The 13,860-nt window shown below is 45.7% G+C and overlaps 1 protein-coding gene across 3 annotated transcripts in view; it reads left to right on the forward strand.

Moving 5' to 3' along the window:
* Positions 1-13,860, forward strand: part of USP7 (ubiquitin specific peptidase 7) — a 76,447-nt gene that overhangs the window by 26,919 nt on the left and 35,668 nt on the right. Inside the window, exons 1-3 of one of the 3 annotated variants that reach the window (XM_033235783.1) lie at positions 599-687; positions 8,975-9,079; positions 9,825-9,999. Coding sequence is in view for 2 of the 3 variants with exons in the window: in XM_033235782.1 (XP_033091673.1) it covers positions 600-687; positions 8,975-9,079 (193 nt within the window). In the remaining variant the exon portion in view is untranslated. Of the gene's footprint in view, positions 1-547; positions 688-8,974; positions 9,080-9,824; positions 10,000-13,860 lie in introns of those variants that run through there. The other 2 variants (XM_033235782.1, XM_033235781.1) reach the window with 2 other exon arrangements.

The raw sequence follows: 13,860 nt of genomic DNA on the forward strand, positions 1-13,860 counted from the left end.
AGCACTTTGGGAGGCCGACACGGGTGGATCATGAGGTCAGGAGATCGAGACCATCCTGGCTAACAAGGTGAAACCCCGTCTCTACTAAAAAATACAAAAAACTAGCTGGGTGAGGTGGCGGGCGCCTGTAGTCCCAGCTACTCGGGAGCCTGAGGCGGGAGAATGGCGTAAACCCGGGAGGCGGAGCTTGCAGTGAGCTGAGATCTGGCCCCCGCACTCCAGCCTGGGCAACAGAGCGAGACTCCGTCTCAAAAAAAAAAAAAAAAAAAATTAGGTTTTAATTTTGGAGTAATTCTAGATGTACAGAAAAGTTGCCAAGTTACAACAGAGCTCCTGTGTGCCCCCCACTGACAATTTATATCACCAGTGTGAGTTTGTCACAGCTAAGGAACTGACATTGGTGTGTTACTGTTAACCAAACTCAATCTTTCATGATTGCACCAGTTTTTCCATTAATATCCTCTTGCTGGACTGCCTTATCTAAATTGAAGTTGCTTGAATATGTTTCTGGTCCTAAAGACAAGGCTTTTGTGGGATGCTTTAAAAAATAAAAAAGAATGCTGAGGTAGAGCTCCTAGAGATTCTATGCAGTCACTCTGATGTGGGTGAGAGAACTCCCCCACCCCCAGCAGACGCCACTGCAGAGCCATGCAGAGATGGCTGGGAACCACAGGCTTGGGCTTGAAGGTGAGTCAGGTTTTCAGGTTGCGCTCCTTATGCTGGTGATGGATGGAGATAAACTATACTGACATGTCTAACCAGACTTCTGAAGTGTATTTGGGGCTACAAATCGAGAAACTATATATATCAGTAAACTTTATATCTTTAAATTTATGTATATCTTTAAACTTATATCAGTAAACTTTATATAAAGATCCCTGCTTTCTCAGTTACCTCTATTTTTTTTTTTTTTTTTGGAGACAAAGTCTCGCTCTGTCGCCCAGGCTGGAGTGCAGTGGCCGGATCTCAGCTCACTGCAAGCTCCGCCTCCCGGGTTTACGCCATTCTCCCGCCTCAGTCTCCCGAGTAGCTGGAACTACAGGCGTCCGCCACCTCGCCCGGCTAGTTTTTTGTATTTTTTAGTAGAGACAGGGTTTCACCGTGTTAGCCAGGATGGTCTCGATCTCCTGACCTCGTGATCCACCCGTCTCGGCCTCCCAAAGTGCTGGGATTACAGGCTTGAGCCACCGTGCCCGGCCATTTACCTCTATTTTAAGTGATACATTTAAATGAGTTCAGTGTGGGCAGAGGAGATGAGAGGTGAAGAGAGGACCATGCAGAAGCCAGAGGGAGTTCAAGGTGAACTGATGGGGGTGGGGTGAGATGGGCTGTAGGGCGCCATGCGAGCCACCCAGAGACCAGGCGTTGGCCCGTGCATGTCTGCCGTAATAACAGAGCTGTAGTTTTGATCACTAGGCTGTCACTAGTGGAAGGATCTGGGGGCTGAGTGGAGACACCTGTGGCTCAGAGGCTGCGCTGGATCTTCATGGACAAGGCACCACCTGGTGGCAGGACAGGGATTCAGTTTCAACACACCAGGATTTTCTTGTGTTCCCATACCCTGCCCCCTGCCAGCTTTTTGGGAGAGGATTGATAAATCTTTGTGAAGTGACAGAAAATATCAAAGCCAGCCAATTGGAATCTTGCTTATTCTGATCTGTTATCTCAGGAGTGAGATTTGGGTGCTGAAGTGTTCTACCTAACTTCTATAGCGGTTGGGAGGTGTTCTCTGTTGGGGTAGCAGTTCTGTGTTATGACATCACAAATGGGATTCAGGGGGAGGAAAGCAGGGTATAGGCGTAAGTGCCCAGTAGAGCAGGTGGGAATATAGGCCCTGCAACTAGCCAGGGAGCCTACTTGGTGTTTCTAAAACATACTTTCTGCTTTTTTTTTTTTTTTTTTTTTTAGAGACGGAGTCTCGCTCTGTCACCCGGGCTGGTGTGCAGTGGCCGGATCTCAGCTCACTGCAAGCTCCGCCCCCCGGGTTCACGCCATTCTCCTGCCTCAGCCTCCCAAGTAGCTGGGACTACAGGCGGCTGCCACCTCGCCCGGCTAGTTTTTTGTATTTTTTAGTAGAGACGGGGTTTCACCATGTTAGCCAGGATGGTCTTGATCTCCTGACCTCGTGATCCGCCCATGTCGGCCTCCCAAAGTGCTGGGATTACAGTCTTGAGCCACCGCGCCCGGCCTGCTTTTTCTTATACATATTGTGTTAAAAGGCCTAGCAGTCACGAATAATGGAGACTGTCTTCTATTTCTGGGTGGGGTGTGCATATTATGGTATGGTAATTGCTTTATTTCCTACAGACGTTTTTCATCCAGGGCCTGTTTGACATTGCACATTGTCACTTGTGTTTGCCAAACATGTCCCCAGTCTTATTTGAGATAATTTTGTGTCAAAAATAGTGTGTCGTGGCTTATGCCTGTAATCCCAACGCTTTGGGAGGCTGAGATGGGCAGATCACCTGAGGTCAGGAGTTCGACACCAGCCTGGCCAACATGGTGAAACCCCATCTCTACAAAAATACGGAAAAATTTTAGCCAGGCTGGCCGGGCGCGGTGGCTCAAGCCTGTAATCCCAGCACTTTGGGAGGCCGAGACGGGCGGATCACGAGGTCAGGAGATCAAGACCATCCTGGCTAACATGGTGAAACCCCCGTCTCTACTAAAAAATACAAAAAACTAGCCGCGCGAGGTGGCGGGCGCCTGTAGTCCCAGCTACTCGGGAGGCTGAGGCAGGAGAATGGCGTAAACCCGGGAGGCGGAGCTTGCAGTGAGCTGAGATCCGGCCACTGCACTCCAGCCTGGGCGGCAGAGCGAGACTTTGTCTCCAAAAAAAAAAAAAAAAATTTAGCCAGGCATGATGGTGGGTGCCTGTAATCCCAGCTACTCAGGAGGCTGAGGTGGGAGAATTACTTGAACCCAGGAGGCTTGAACCCAGAAGGTTGCAGTGAGCCGATATCACGCTATTGCACTCCAGTCTGGGTGATAGAACGAGACTCTGTCTCCAAAAAAAAACCAAAAATGCCTTAGCTCAAGTGTTTGGCCAAATCAGTCTCCATGTCTTAAAAACGTCCAAAGGCCGGGTGCGGTGGCTCAAGCCTGTAATCCCAGCACTTTGGGAGGCCGAGACGGGTGGATCACAAGGTCAGGAGATCGAGACCATCCTGGCTAACACCGTGAAACCCCGTCTCTACTAAAAAATACAAAAAACTAGCTGGGCGAGGTGGCGGGCGCCTGTAGTCCCAGCTACTCGGGAGGCTGAGGCAGGAGAATGGCATGAACCCAGGAGGCGGAGCTTGCAGTGAGCTGAGATCCGGCCACTGCACTCCAGCCTGGGCGATAGAGCAAGACTGCGTCTTAAAAAAAAAAAAAAAAATTTCCAAAAAGGTGGGATATAAAACTTGGTATTGGCCGGGCGCGGTGGCTCAAGCCTGTAATCCCAGCACTTTGGGAGGCCGAGACGGGTGGATCACGAGGTCAGGAGATCGAGACCATCCTGGCTAATACGGTGAAACCCTGTCTCTACTTAAAAAAAATACAAAAAACTAGCCGGGCGACGAGGCGGGCGCCTGTAGTCCCAGCTACTCGGGAGGCTGAGGCAGGAGAATGGCGTAAACCCGGGAGGCGGAGCTTGCAGTGAGCTGAGATCCGGCCACTGCACTCCAGCCTGGGTGGCAGAGCAAGACTCCGTCTCAAAAAAAAAAAAAAAAAAACTTGGTATTACATCACTCTTACATGGCAATAAATATATGTGCATGCCAACCTTGAACATCTGTCTTGAACAACAAAAGAAGGCAGCCTCATTGTTTAGGCTATTTCTAGAAGCCTAGTACAGATTTTTTTGTGTGTGGCTATCCTGTGCTTTCATCATTTACTTCTGGACCAGGGATTTACCATGTCTTAATTAAAATTTTAATCCTCTTGCAGAACTAACTCATTTATGAGGAGCTTTTAAAAATGGGATCTCTTGCCCCTGGGAGCTGGACTGGAATCACCTTGGCGGCTGCTTGGACACCCATAGGGCCGTTGGTGGCCGGATCCATGCCTCATGTACTCGGTGGCCAACCAGTGGCCCTTTGCCATTTCACAGCCACTGGCCTTGACCGCTTTCTCTGCACCTGTCAGGTGGAAAAGGGCAGACTGGCCAAAGCAACTCAGATGTGTTAATTTGGATGTAAAAGATGGGGTCTTGTTCAGATTCTGTTGTAACCGCAGAGCTCTACTTTGCTTTTTGAAGGCCAACTGCAGAGTAGCCCGTACTTCACACTAGAACAATGTCAGAAAATAATAGGCTTTCTTTAGTCATCACACTACAGTTAATCCCACTGCTGAAAAGTGGGGGGTAGAGCTTATACATTTCCCCCACCCCAACCTGTAAGATATTATGCGCTCTTGAATTGATCTTGGTTTTTACTATTGCTGTAACTTTTGGAGACAATGCAGTCTCTCTGAAGTCACCCAAACAAGCCCTTCTTTGAGCTCTAATCTGAGTTCACTTGTGTCTCAATCTGATTTCACTAGACCTCATGAAACCATAACCTGTACCTCAGAATTACAGAGCAGTTGTAGAGTTTGCTTATTTTCCATCTGTTACACTGCTTACACTTACATATGATCCTCATTTTATTTATTTATTTTTATTTTTTATTTTATTTTATTTTTTTTTTGAGACGGAGTCTCGCTCTGCCGCCCAGGCTGGAGTGCAGTGGCCGGATCTCAGCTCACTGCAAGCTCCGCCTCCCGGGTTCACGCCATTCTGCCTCAGCCTCCCGAGTAGCTGGGACTACAGGCGCCCGCCACCTCACCCGGCTAGTTTTTTGTATTTTTTAGTAGAGACGGGGTTTCACGGTGTTAGCCAGGATGGTCTTGATCTCCTGACCTTGTGATCCACCCGTCTCGGCCTCCCAAAGTGCTGGGATTACAGGCTCTTGAGCCACCGTGCCCGGCCGATCCTCATTTTAGACATGAAGTTTTATCTACAGAAAATGAGCCCTCATTTTTGCATCCATGCGTTAAAACCATGTTTTAAAGCAACCGTCGTAGGATAAGTTTGAACCAAGGAAGTTAAAAGTACTAGGTGTACCTCTAGCAAATTACTTTTAAGATTTATAGACCAGGCGTGGAGTCTCATCCCTGTAATCTCGGTACTTTGGGAGGCCACGGCTGGCGGATCACTTGAGGTCATGAGTTTGAGACCAGCCTGGCCAACATGGTGAAACCCTGTCTCTACTAAAAATACAAAAATTAGCTGGGTGTGGTGGCACACGGTTGTAATCCTAGCTACTTGGGAAGGCTGAGGCAGGAGGATCACTTGAACCTAGGAGATGGAGGCAGCCGTGAACCGAGATCACACCACTGCATTCCAGCATGGGAGACAGAGGAAGACTCCATCTCAAAAAAAAAAAAAAAAAAAAAAAGTCCAGGCAGGGTGGTACATGCCTGTAATCCCAGCATTTTGGGAGGCTTCTGTGTAACCCTAATCTCTAGTAGGTTCTTATGTATCCTCCTGCTGTTTCTGTATACATCTTTTGAATTTTGTAAAGGGAAATATGAAATTCTATGTTTCTATTTCAACACAGCTCTCTCCTTTTGTAACAGAGGTTGTATGTGGTACGTATCACTTGGTACCTGAATATTTTTGTTTTTAATAGAGATGGGAATCTCACTATATTGCCCACGGATGGTCTTGGACTCCTTGACTCCTGCAATCGTCCCATCCTGGCCTCCCACAAGTGCTAGGAGCCACCATGCTTGGCTAAATATTTTTTTAACATTCCATTGGGAGGTTGGTGCAGTGGCTCACGAGTGTAATCCCAGCACTTTGAGAGGCCATGGCAGGTGGATCACTTGAGGTCAGGAGTTCGAGACCAGCCTGACCAACAATGAAACCCTGTCTCTACTAAAAATACAAAATTAGCCAAGCATGGTGGTACACACCTGTAATCCCAGCCATTTGGGAGACTGAGGCAGGAGAATCGCTGGAACCCCGGAGGCTGAGGTTGCAGTGAGCCAAGATCACGCCACTGCACTCCAGCCTGGGCAACAAGGGCGAAACTGCATCTTTAAAAAAAAAAAAAAATCCATTGGAATTTGCCTTAATTTATTTAATAGGCCTTCATAGGTTCTTTTTTCCTATTCAATTAATATATAAATATATTCTTAAGTTTAAATATATATGTTACCTCTTTAAAAATTTTCAACTTTAAATATCACAGATAAGGCACTAGCCTGCTTTGTCCATCCCCAGCCCTGTTCCCTTCTTGCCCCCTCCACTTTATAGGGCCAGTCACTGTCCTTGGTTTACAATTTATACATCTCATAAAACTTTTTAAAGATTTGATGTAATTCTAGGAAAATGAATGTGGGTGAAAGACATTTCAGAGTACCTGATTTTTCTTTTTTTAAATTTAGCATGTATATTTGATTTAGAGCATTTGAGCTAGTTAAGAATCAGCAAAAAGACATTTTTCCTTCTTTCCGTCCTTTCTCTTGAGTGTACATCTGAGTTCCTTTCCTTAACCCTCTTCCACAGTATTTCTGTCAAGGCATGATGGTCTAGGGACTAGTTTAGAAGTGTGTGTATATGTTTTCAGAAATAAGCTTTAAAAAAATAATAAATTGAGACGAGATCTCACTGTGTTTCCCTGGTTGGTCTCAAACTCCTGAGCTCAAGCAGTTCTCTCACCTTGGCCTCCCAGAGTGCTAGGATTATAGGCAGTGAGCCACCGGTTGGACCAGAAATAACTTTTACACCATCATTAATTAAGTATATCTATTAAAAGACTGTGAAGATTGAAATTGATCTTTAATGTCTTAATCTTAAATGTCTGGGTGGTAATACCTGTTTCTTGGTATTTTGAATGTTTTGAGATGCTTGGGTGGTGGGGAGTACCATTTTATTTAGGAATGATTGGAGAGGCTTGTGATGTAATCTTAAGCATTAGGGTTTTGGAGAGTTCCTAGAGGGGGGAAGTGAGTGTGACACTGTCCATGGTGCTGAATCAGATTGCATGCTGGTTCGAATGGCGGAAAGGCTCTGAAATTGTGAAGGCCACCCACACACACAGTTAACTGACTGTTAAAAAGCTCATCTCCTGTCTGCAGTTGAGATTCATAATTTCTGTTGGTGTCCGATGCACCAGGGAAAGCTGACTGTGTAGGCAACTGTGGGGCCAGCATTGGTTGCAGTGAGCTGTTCTAATATGTGGAAGAACAAATTGATTTAAATGGGACGTGTGAAGCTAGGTAAAACCTAAAAGTCCTGCTGTGATTATTCTGCTTGTAGAATAACCATCTGTGTCAGTGTGAGAAATCTATGCTTTAAAATTAATGAAAAATGATTGGAATGTTGTTGTAATTTACACCTTATTTGCCATTTGTAGCTTAAAATGTTTTGAATCCAAACTTGAGTTATATGTGTTTTTCAGCCCAAGCATTTAGCACGCATTTAGAGCGATCAGTTTTATCCTTTCCTAAATACTTTACATAATCCAGGCTCTTTACATAATTATACAGTAATTGTCCACTGACACCTTGAGGATGATGATTTGATGTTTTAAGACACTGGCATGGGTGGGCGATCCCAGCACTTTGGGAGGCCAAGGCGGGTGGATCACTTGAGGCCAGGAGTTCGAGACCAGTTGACCAACATGGTGAAACCACATTGCCACTAAAAATACAAAATTATCTGGGCATGGTGGCACGTGCTTGTAATCCCAGCTACTCAGAAGATTGAGACAGGAGAATAGTTTGAACCCGAAAGGCAGAGGTAGCAGTGAGCTGAGATTGTGCCACTGCACTCCAGCCTGGGGAACAGAGTGAGACTGTCTCAAAAAAAAAAAAAAAAAAAAAAGATACTGGCATGTGTTCATGATGAAAAAGTTTAAAATAATTTGTTTTAATATATACCATTTGCATATGTTCAGTAATCTTCACAACAAAATTGCCTGTAGAATTGTTTGTAATTACTAGGAAACCTGTAGTAAAATAATGACTTTCCACAACAATTAGATAAAAGTTCTTTATGCTGATTAACTATTGTAAAGTAAGAACTACCTAAGGAATTTTTATTTTTTTTATTTTTTTTGAGACTGAGTCTCACTCTGTCGGCCAGGCTGGAGTGCAGTGGCACGATCTTCGTTCATCGCAGCCTCTGCCTCCTTGGTTCAAGTGATTTTCATTCCTCGGCCTGCCGAGTAGCTGGGATTACAGGTATGCACCACCACACCCAACTAATTTTTGCATTTCTACTAGAGACGGGGTTTCACGATGTTGGCCAGCCTGGTCTCGAGCTCCTGGCTTCAGATGATCCATCCGCCTTAGCCTCCCAAAATGCTAGGATTACAGGCATGAGCCACCATGCCTGGCCTACGTAAGAGATTTTACGTAAAAAGTTTTGTGCAGAATATCATTGCAAATAAAGCAAATTATAGTGTGGTATAGCATGTTTTCAAATTCCAGTTAGTGTTTTGAAATAACAGAAGTTTGTATTTAGTAAACATTAGTATAAATATTTTTTGGATTAGAATGAACCTTTACTGTGCTACAATTGAATTTTTTTTTTTTTTTTTTTTGAGACGGAGTCTCGCTCTGTTACCCAGGCTGGAGTGTAGTGGCACGATCTCACCTCACTGCAAGCTCCATCTCCCGGGTTCATGCCATTCTCCTGCCTCAGCCTCCCGAGTAGCTGGGACTATATGCGCTCGCCACCATGCCCGGATAATTTTTTTTTGTATTTTTAGTAGAGACGGAGTTTCACCGTGTTAACCAGGAGGGTCTCGATCGCCTGACGTCGTGATCTGCCTGCCTCGGCCTCCCAAAGTGCTGGAATTACAGGGTGTGAGCCACCGTGCCCAGTCACAATTGGAATTTATTAATGATTAGGCAATATCAAAAGTATAAGTTTATATTTTGCTTATTCCATTAAAGCCGTGAATGTGAAACCCATGGAATTTCTTTTTCTTCTTTAAAGCTGGAGATACAGATGACCCACCAAGAATTACTCAGAACCCTGTGATCAACGGGAATGTGGCCCTGAGTGATGGACATAACAACACGGAGGAGGACATGGAGGATGGTAAGTGCCTATCGTTCGCCTCCTCGCAGCGGGCCGAAACCTGTGAGAAAACAGATTCAGATCCATGTTTTTTCCTTGGGTACTGTACTTGTGAGCTTGAGCATAGCTAGTTTTCAGGAGGCTGTAACTGAGGAAAATCTTGTTTGGGTTTTGAGTTTCAAGATGGCCTACACCATTTCCAGGTAAGTAGAGTCTCCCTAGCCTAGGTGAGGAGGTGTAATGTAGGTTTAAATGTAATAGGTGGGTATTTACTCACGCCTGCAGGTCTCCAGCCACTGCTAGTATTGGGAACAACAAGCATGTCTTACTCTCCTTCCTGTTTGTTTGCAGCGAGATACGTGCAGACATTGGAACTTGGCTTTCCATTGCATTCTCATTGCAGGGTGTATATCAGTTGATGATAGCTGAGAATCCCTCCCCACTCCTCTTAGGGATGAAATCAGATTCAAGCTTTGGCCTTCATTCTCCCTCACTGAGTTTTGGTCTATAGCTTCTCTGTGAGAAAGCACACTCATATGTATGTGCATGGACATTTTTTTGTGTAGGAGATGAGTTTTTTTCTTCCAAAACCATTCCTTCTTTAAATTTGTCACATTAGTGACCTCAACATTTGTAAGGTCACACTTGTGAGTAGGGAGCAGCCATAATTGCAGTATGCAGCCCCTGGAGTCTTGAGTGTAATATGAAACCATGTTCTGTCAAAAAGCATGTCCATCAATCCTCATGAGGGTTGTGTCCTTCCCAGGGGAGTAACGGGGCAGTTGAAAGAAACCATCAGTCACGGGCTGCACCACCAGAAGGACTGCTGTTCAGACCTCCTGCCAAAAGTTCAGCCTCCATGAGAAACTGCAGCCGTAGTTGAGAGTTCTCTCACAGTGCGGTTTACCCCTGGCAGCTGGCTGAGGCAATATCTGAGGAAGGTAAAGAGGCGTGGTCTAAACCCGCTGCTTTGTTACCTGTGGAGTGCGCTTTCCACCGTAGACAAGGGCAATGGTGTGGGTGTGGTCTCGCTGGTTGTTGGGCTTTTGGAGGTTTTACTTCAGACATTAGAGATGCCGAAAGTGGTTTAGTGAGCGCATTTGGGAAGGCATGGCCAGGTCTGAGGCGCCAGGTGTGCGTTTGGAATCAATTCCAGCCACTTGTGGAGCAGTGACAGGCCCTGCCCCATCAAAGCATTCCCAGTCTAGTTCCCACAAAGCAATCTGTTCCAACATTTCCCTACTGTGTTTTGTTTTTTTTAGGGGGGAGGTCTTGGGAGGAGACATAGATATAGGGTGGAGCTTCTCAGCTTCTCATGGCATCTTGGATAATTCTTGGTTGTGGGAGGCTGTCCTGTGCATTCCAGGATGCCCATGGCCGCTGCCCCCCACTTGCAGTCATGACATGTCTCTAGACACTGACAAGTGTCTCCTGGGGAGAATGACTTATGAGGACATAAGTATGGGTAAAAATCTCCTTCCTTTTGAGGTACATTTCACTAAATTAGTAGACAGTGGTGCCACACCGTAGGACCTAAAAGTGGAAATGCCCTTCTTGTGACCTCCTTGATGGAAAGAGCGTATAATCCAAGAAGGTTGAGGACTCTTCAGTAGCACCTTTCCTTGGTTTGGAACTATGGTTGCCGTTGAAAGACCCAGCATGTAATATCTTTCTGATGGCAAAGTGCATGGGAGGGAGGTGGTCCTGACTGTGGGAGAAGAACTTGTAGCCGAGGGCAGCATTTTCCAGCTGCAGTATGAATTGTGCAACCCTCTTCTTCAGGGGATAAGTGTGTTGTAAAAAATGCACAGGATTCTAGGAAGTTATAGATGCACTTGGCTAAACAAGCTTCATTTACCATTGTATGTCTCAGGGTTGTCATACCAGAAGCAACATAAATTGCTTCTCCAAAAGTTTTTGTTCATGATGCCCCAAGACTCTGGATTTCAGAGCTCCCCTTCTTTTGAGTGTCCTGTTTACTTGAGTGTTGAGTGTCCATTTCAGACCTAGGACACACGATCTGGGAAGCATCTCAGAAGTTTTGTCTGTTGCCAAACTATCAGAGACTTGATTGATTTGCACAGAAGACTTCTTAGTAAGGGACATTTCCTGTGTAAGAAGCTAAGTAGCTGTTGACATAGCCATGGGAGACCTGTATAGTTGAGGAAGAGAACTTACTTTAAAAACCTGTTAACATAGAATTATGGGCAAGTTTCAGAATTATTTTTTACTGTATCTACTCGTTCTGTACTTTTAGTTCCTCATTCACTGTTTTTCGTGAGATGTCCAAGGAAGTTATTTTATTTTATTTTATTTTATTTATTTTGAGATAACAGTCTTGCTCTGTCACCCAGGCTGAAGTGCAGTGGTATGATCACCGCTTACTGCAACCGCAGTCTCCTGAGTAGCTGGGACTACAAGTGTATACCGCCATGTGTGACTAATTGTTTGTAGTGACTGGATATCTCTATGTTGCCCAGGCTGGTCTAGAACTTCTGGGCTCAAGCAGTTCTCCTTTCTTGGCCTCCCAGTGTGTTGGGATTATGGGCATGACCCATTGCACTTGGCCAAAGGAAGTTTTATTTTATTTTATTTTATTTTGAGATAGGTTCTTGCTGTGTCACCCAGGCTAGAGTACAGTGGTGAGATCTCAGCTCACTGTAACCTCTACCTCCTGGGTTTTTGCGATTCTCCTGCCTCAGCCTCCCGGGTAGCTGGAATTACAGGCACATGCCACCACGCCTGGCTACTTTTTGTATTTTTAGTAGAGACAGAGTTTCACCATGTTGGCCAGCTGGTCTTGAACTCCTGACCTCAGGTGATCCACCTGCCTTGGCCTCCCAAAGTACTGGGACTACAAGCGTGAGCCACCGAGGAAGTTTTAGAGCAAATATGGCCTCTGAAGATCTAGATGGATGTAGATTTAGAATGTTGTTCTCCATGAGACTAATTTGTGGGGATTGACGAGGACTTGCAAGAACTTGTATTAGAATGAAGAAGTTAGCTAAAATCACTGCAACAGCACATTGGGGAAATTTCATACCATCCTTTCTGATTCAGAAATCTGAAGTGTTGTTTTTCTTTAACGTACTTTTTTTTCTTTTTCCTTTCCTCCCTCGCTCCCTCGCTCCCTCCCTCCCTCGCTCCCTCCCTCCCTTCCTCCCTTCCTTCCTTCCTTCCTTTCTTTTTCTTTCTTTCTTTTCTTTTTGATGGAGTTACACTTGTTGCCCAGGCTGAAGTACAGTGGAGCGATCTCGGGTCACTGTATCCTCTGCCTCCTGGGTTTAAGCAATTCTCTTGCCTCAGCCTCCAAGGCAGCTGGGGCTACAGGCGCCTACCATCATGCCTGGCTAATTTTTTGTATTTTTAGTAGAGATGAGGTTTTACTGTGTTGGCCAGGCTGCTAGTCTCGAACTCCTGACCTCGTGATCCGCCCACCTCGACCTCCCAAAGTGTTGGGATTACAGACATGAGCCAATGTGCCCGGCCTACCTTTCTTTTTGCAGCTGAAGCCTAGACTGGTCCATTGGCCTTTGCCCTGGGAGGATAAAATTGATGTAACAAAGTGCACAGTGGGAACTGTGTGCTGTAGGTAATTGCTGCTGCCGCTGCTACAAGAGTCTCCAGGAACCAGATTGGAAGGTAGTGAGTTATCAAGGAGTCTGGTTGAGGATTTGTGGTGGCAGCACTTTGCAGAAGCTTGTTGCGCTGTCATTGACAATAAAAAGAAGCAGTAATGAAATGATACTCTGCTAATGTTAGTGGCATCCAGGCAGATTGGAGTCTTTGTGCATGAAGCGCTAATTTTGCAGGGAATGTGGGTGTCCTTCCTAATCCCTAGTATAGTTGGAAGTTGCAAAAAATAGTACATAAGATCCAGTATACTGTTAAGTGTTTTCTTGGGCAAAGATCTCCATCACTCAGTCTCATGTAATTCCTCGTAGGAGGACAATCTGGCTGGCCATATCTGTGAAAGCTGGTTTCCAAGTCCACTTCTCCTTTTTATTGGACTTTTTTTGGAGGCAGAGTTTTTTGCTCTTGTTGCCCAGGCTGGAGTGCAGTGGCATGATCTCAGCTCACTGCAACCTCCACCTCCCAGGTTCAAGCGATTCTCCTGCCTCAGCCTCCCAAGTACCTGGGATTACAGGCGCACACCACCACACTTGGCTAATTTTTGTGTTTTTAGTAGAGATGGGGTTTTGCCATGCTGGGGCAGGCTGGTCTCAAACTCCTGATCTCAGGTGGTCCGCCGGCCTCGGCCTCCCAAAGTGCTGGGATTACAGGCGTGAGCCACCGCGTCCTGCTGACTTTTTTTTTTTTTTTTTTTTGAAACGGAGTCTCGCTCTGTTGCCCAGGCTGGAGGGCAGTGGTGCAAGCTCCACCTCCCAGGTTCACGCCACTCTCTTGCCTCAGCCTCCCGAGCAGCTGGGACGCCCTCCACCAAGCCTGGCTAATTTTTTTTTTTTTTTTTTTGTATTTTTAGTAGAGACGGAGTTTCACTGTGTTAGCCAGGATGGTCTTGATCTCCTGACCTCGTGATCTGCCCGCCTCGGCCTCCCAAAGTGCTGGGATTACAGGCGTGAGCCACCGTGCCCAGCGAGACCTTTTGTTTTTTAGTAAAAGTTTTACATTATTCTATTAGTATGAAGAGTTTTCAGGAAGTGAGGTGAAATTTTAATACACCTGAAGTGTCATCTAAACTTCATGCCTAGCAGATTTGATAAGTCTGTTCTAAGAAATGTGCCTCGAGTGTGAGGCTGAAATAGAGTGTACGGTGCACTGTGAACTATCTACCGTGTGTC

The sequence above is a fragment of the Trachypithecus francoisi genome, unplaced genomic scaffold, assembly GCF_009764315.1.
Source record: "Trachypithecus francoisi isolate TF-2019V2 unplaced genomic scaffold, Tfra_2.0 Lachesis_group15, whole genome shotgun sequence".
NCBI classification, from domain to species: domain Eukaryota; kingdom Metazoa; phylum Chordata; class Mammalia; order Primates; family Cercopithecidae; genus Trachypithecus; species Trachypithecus francoisi.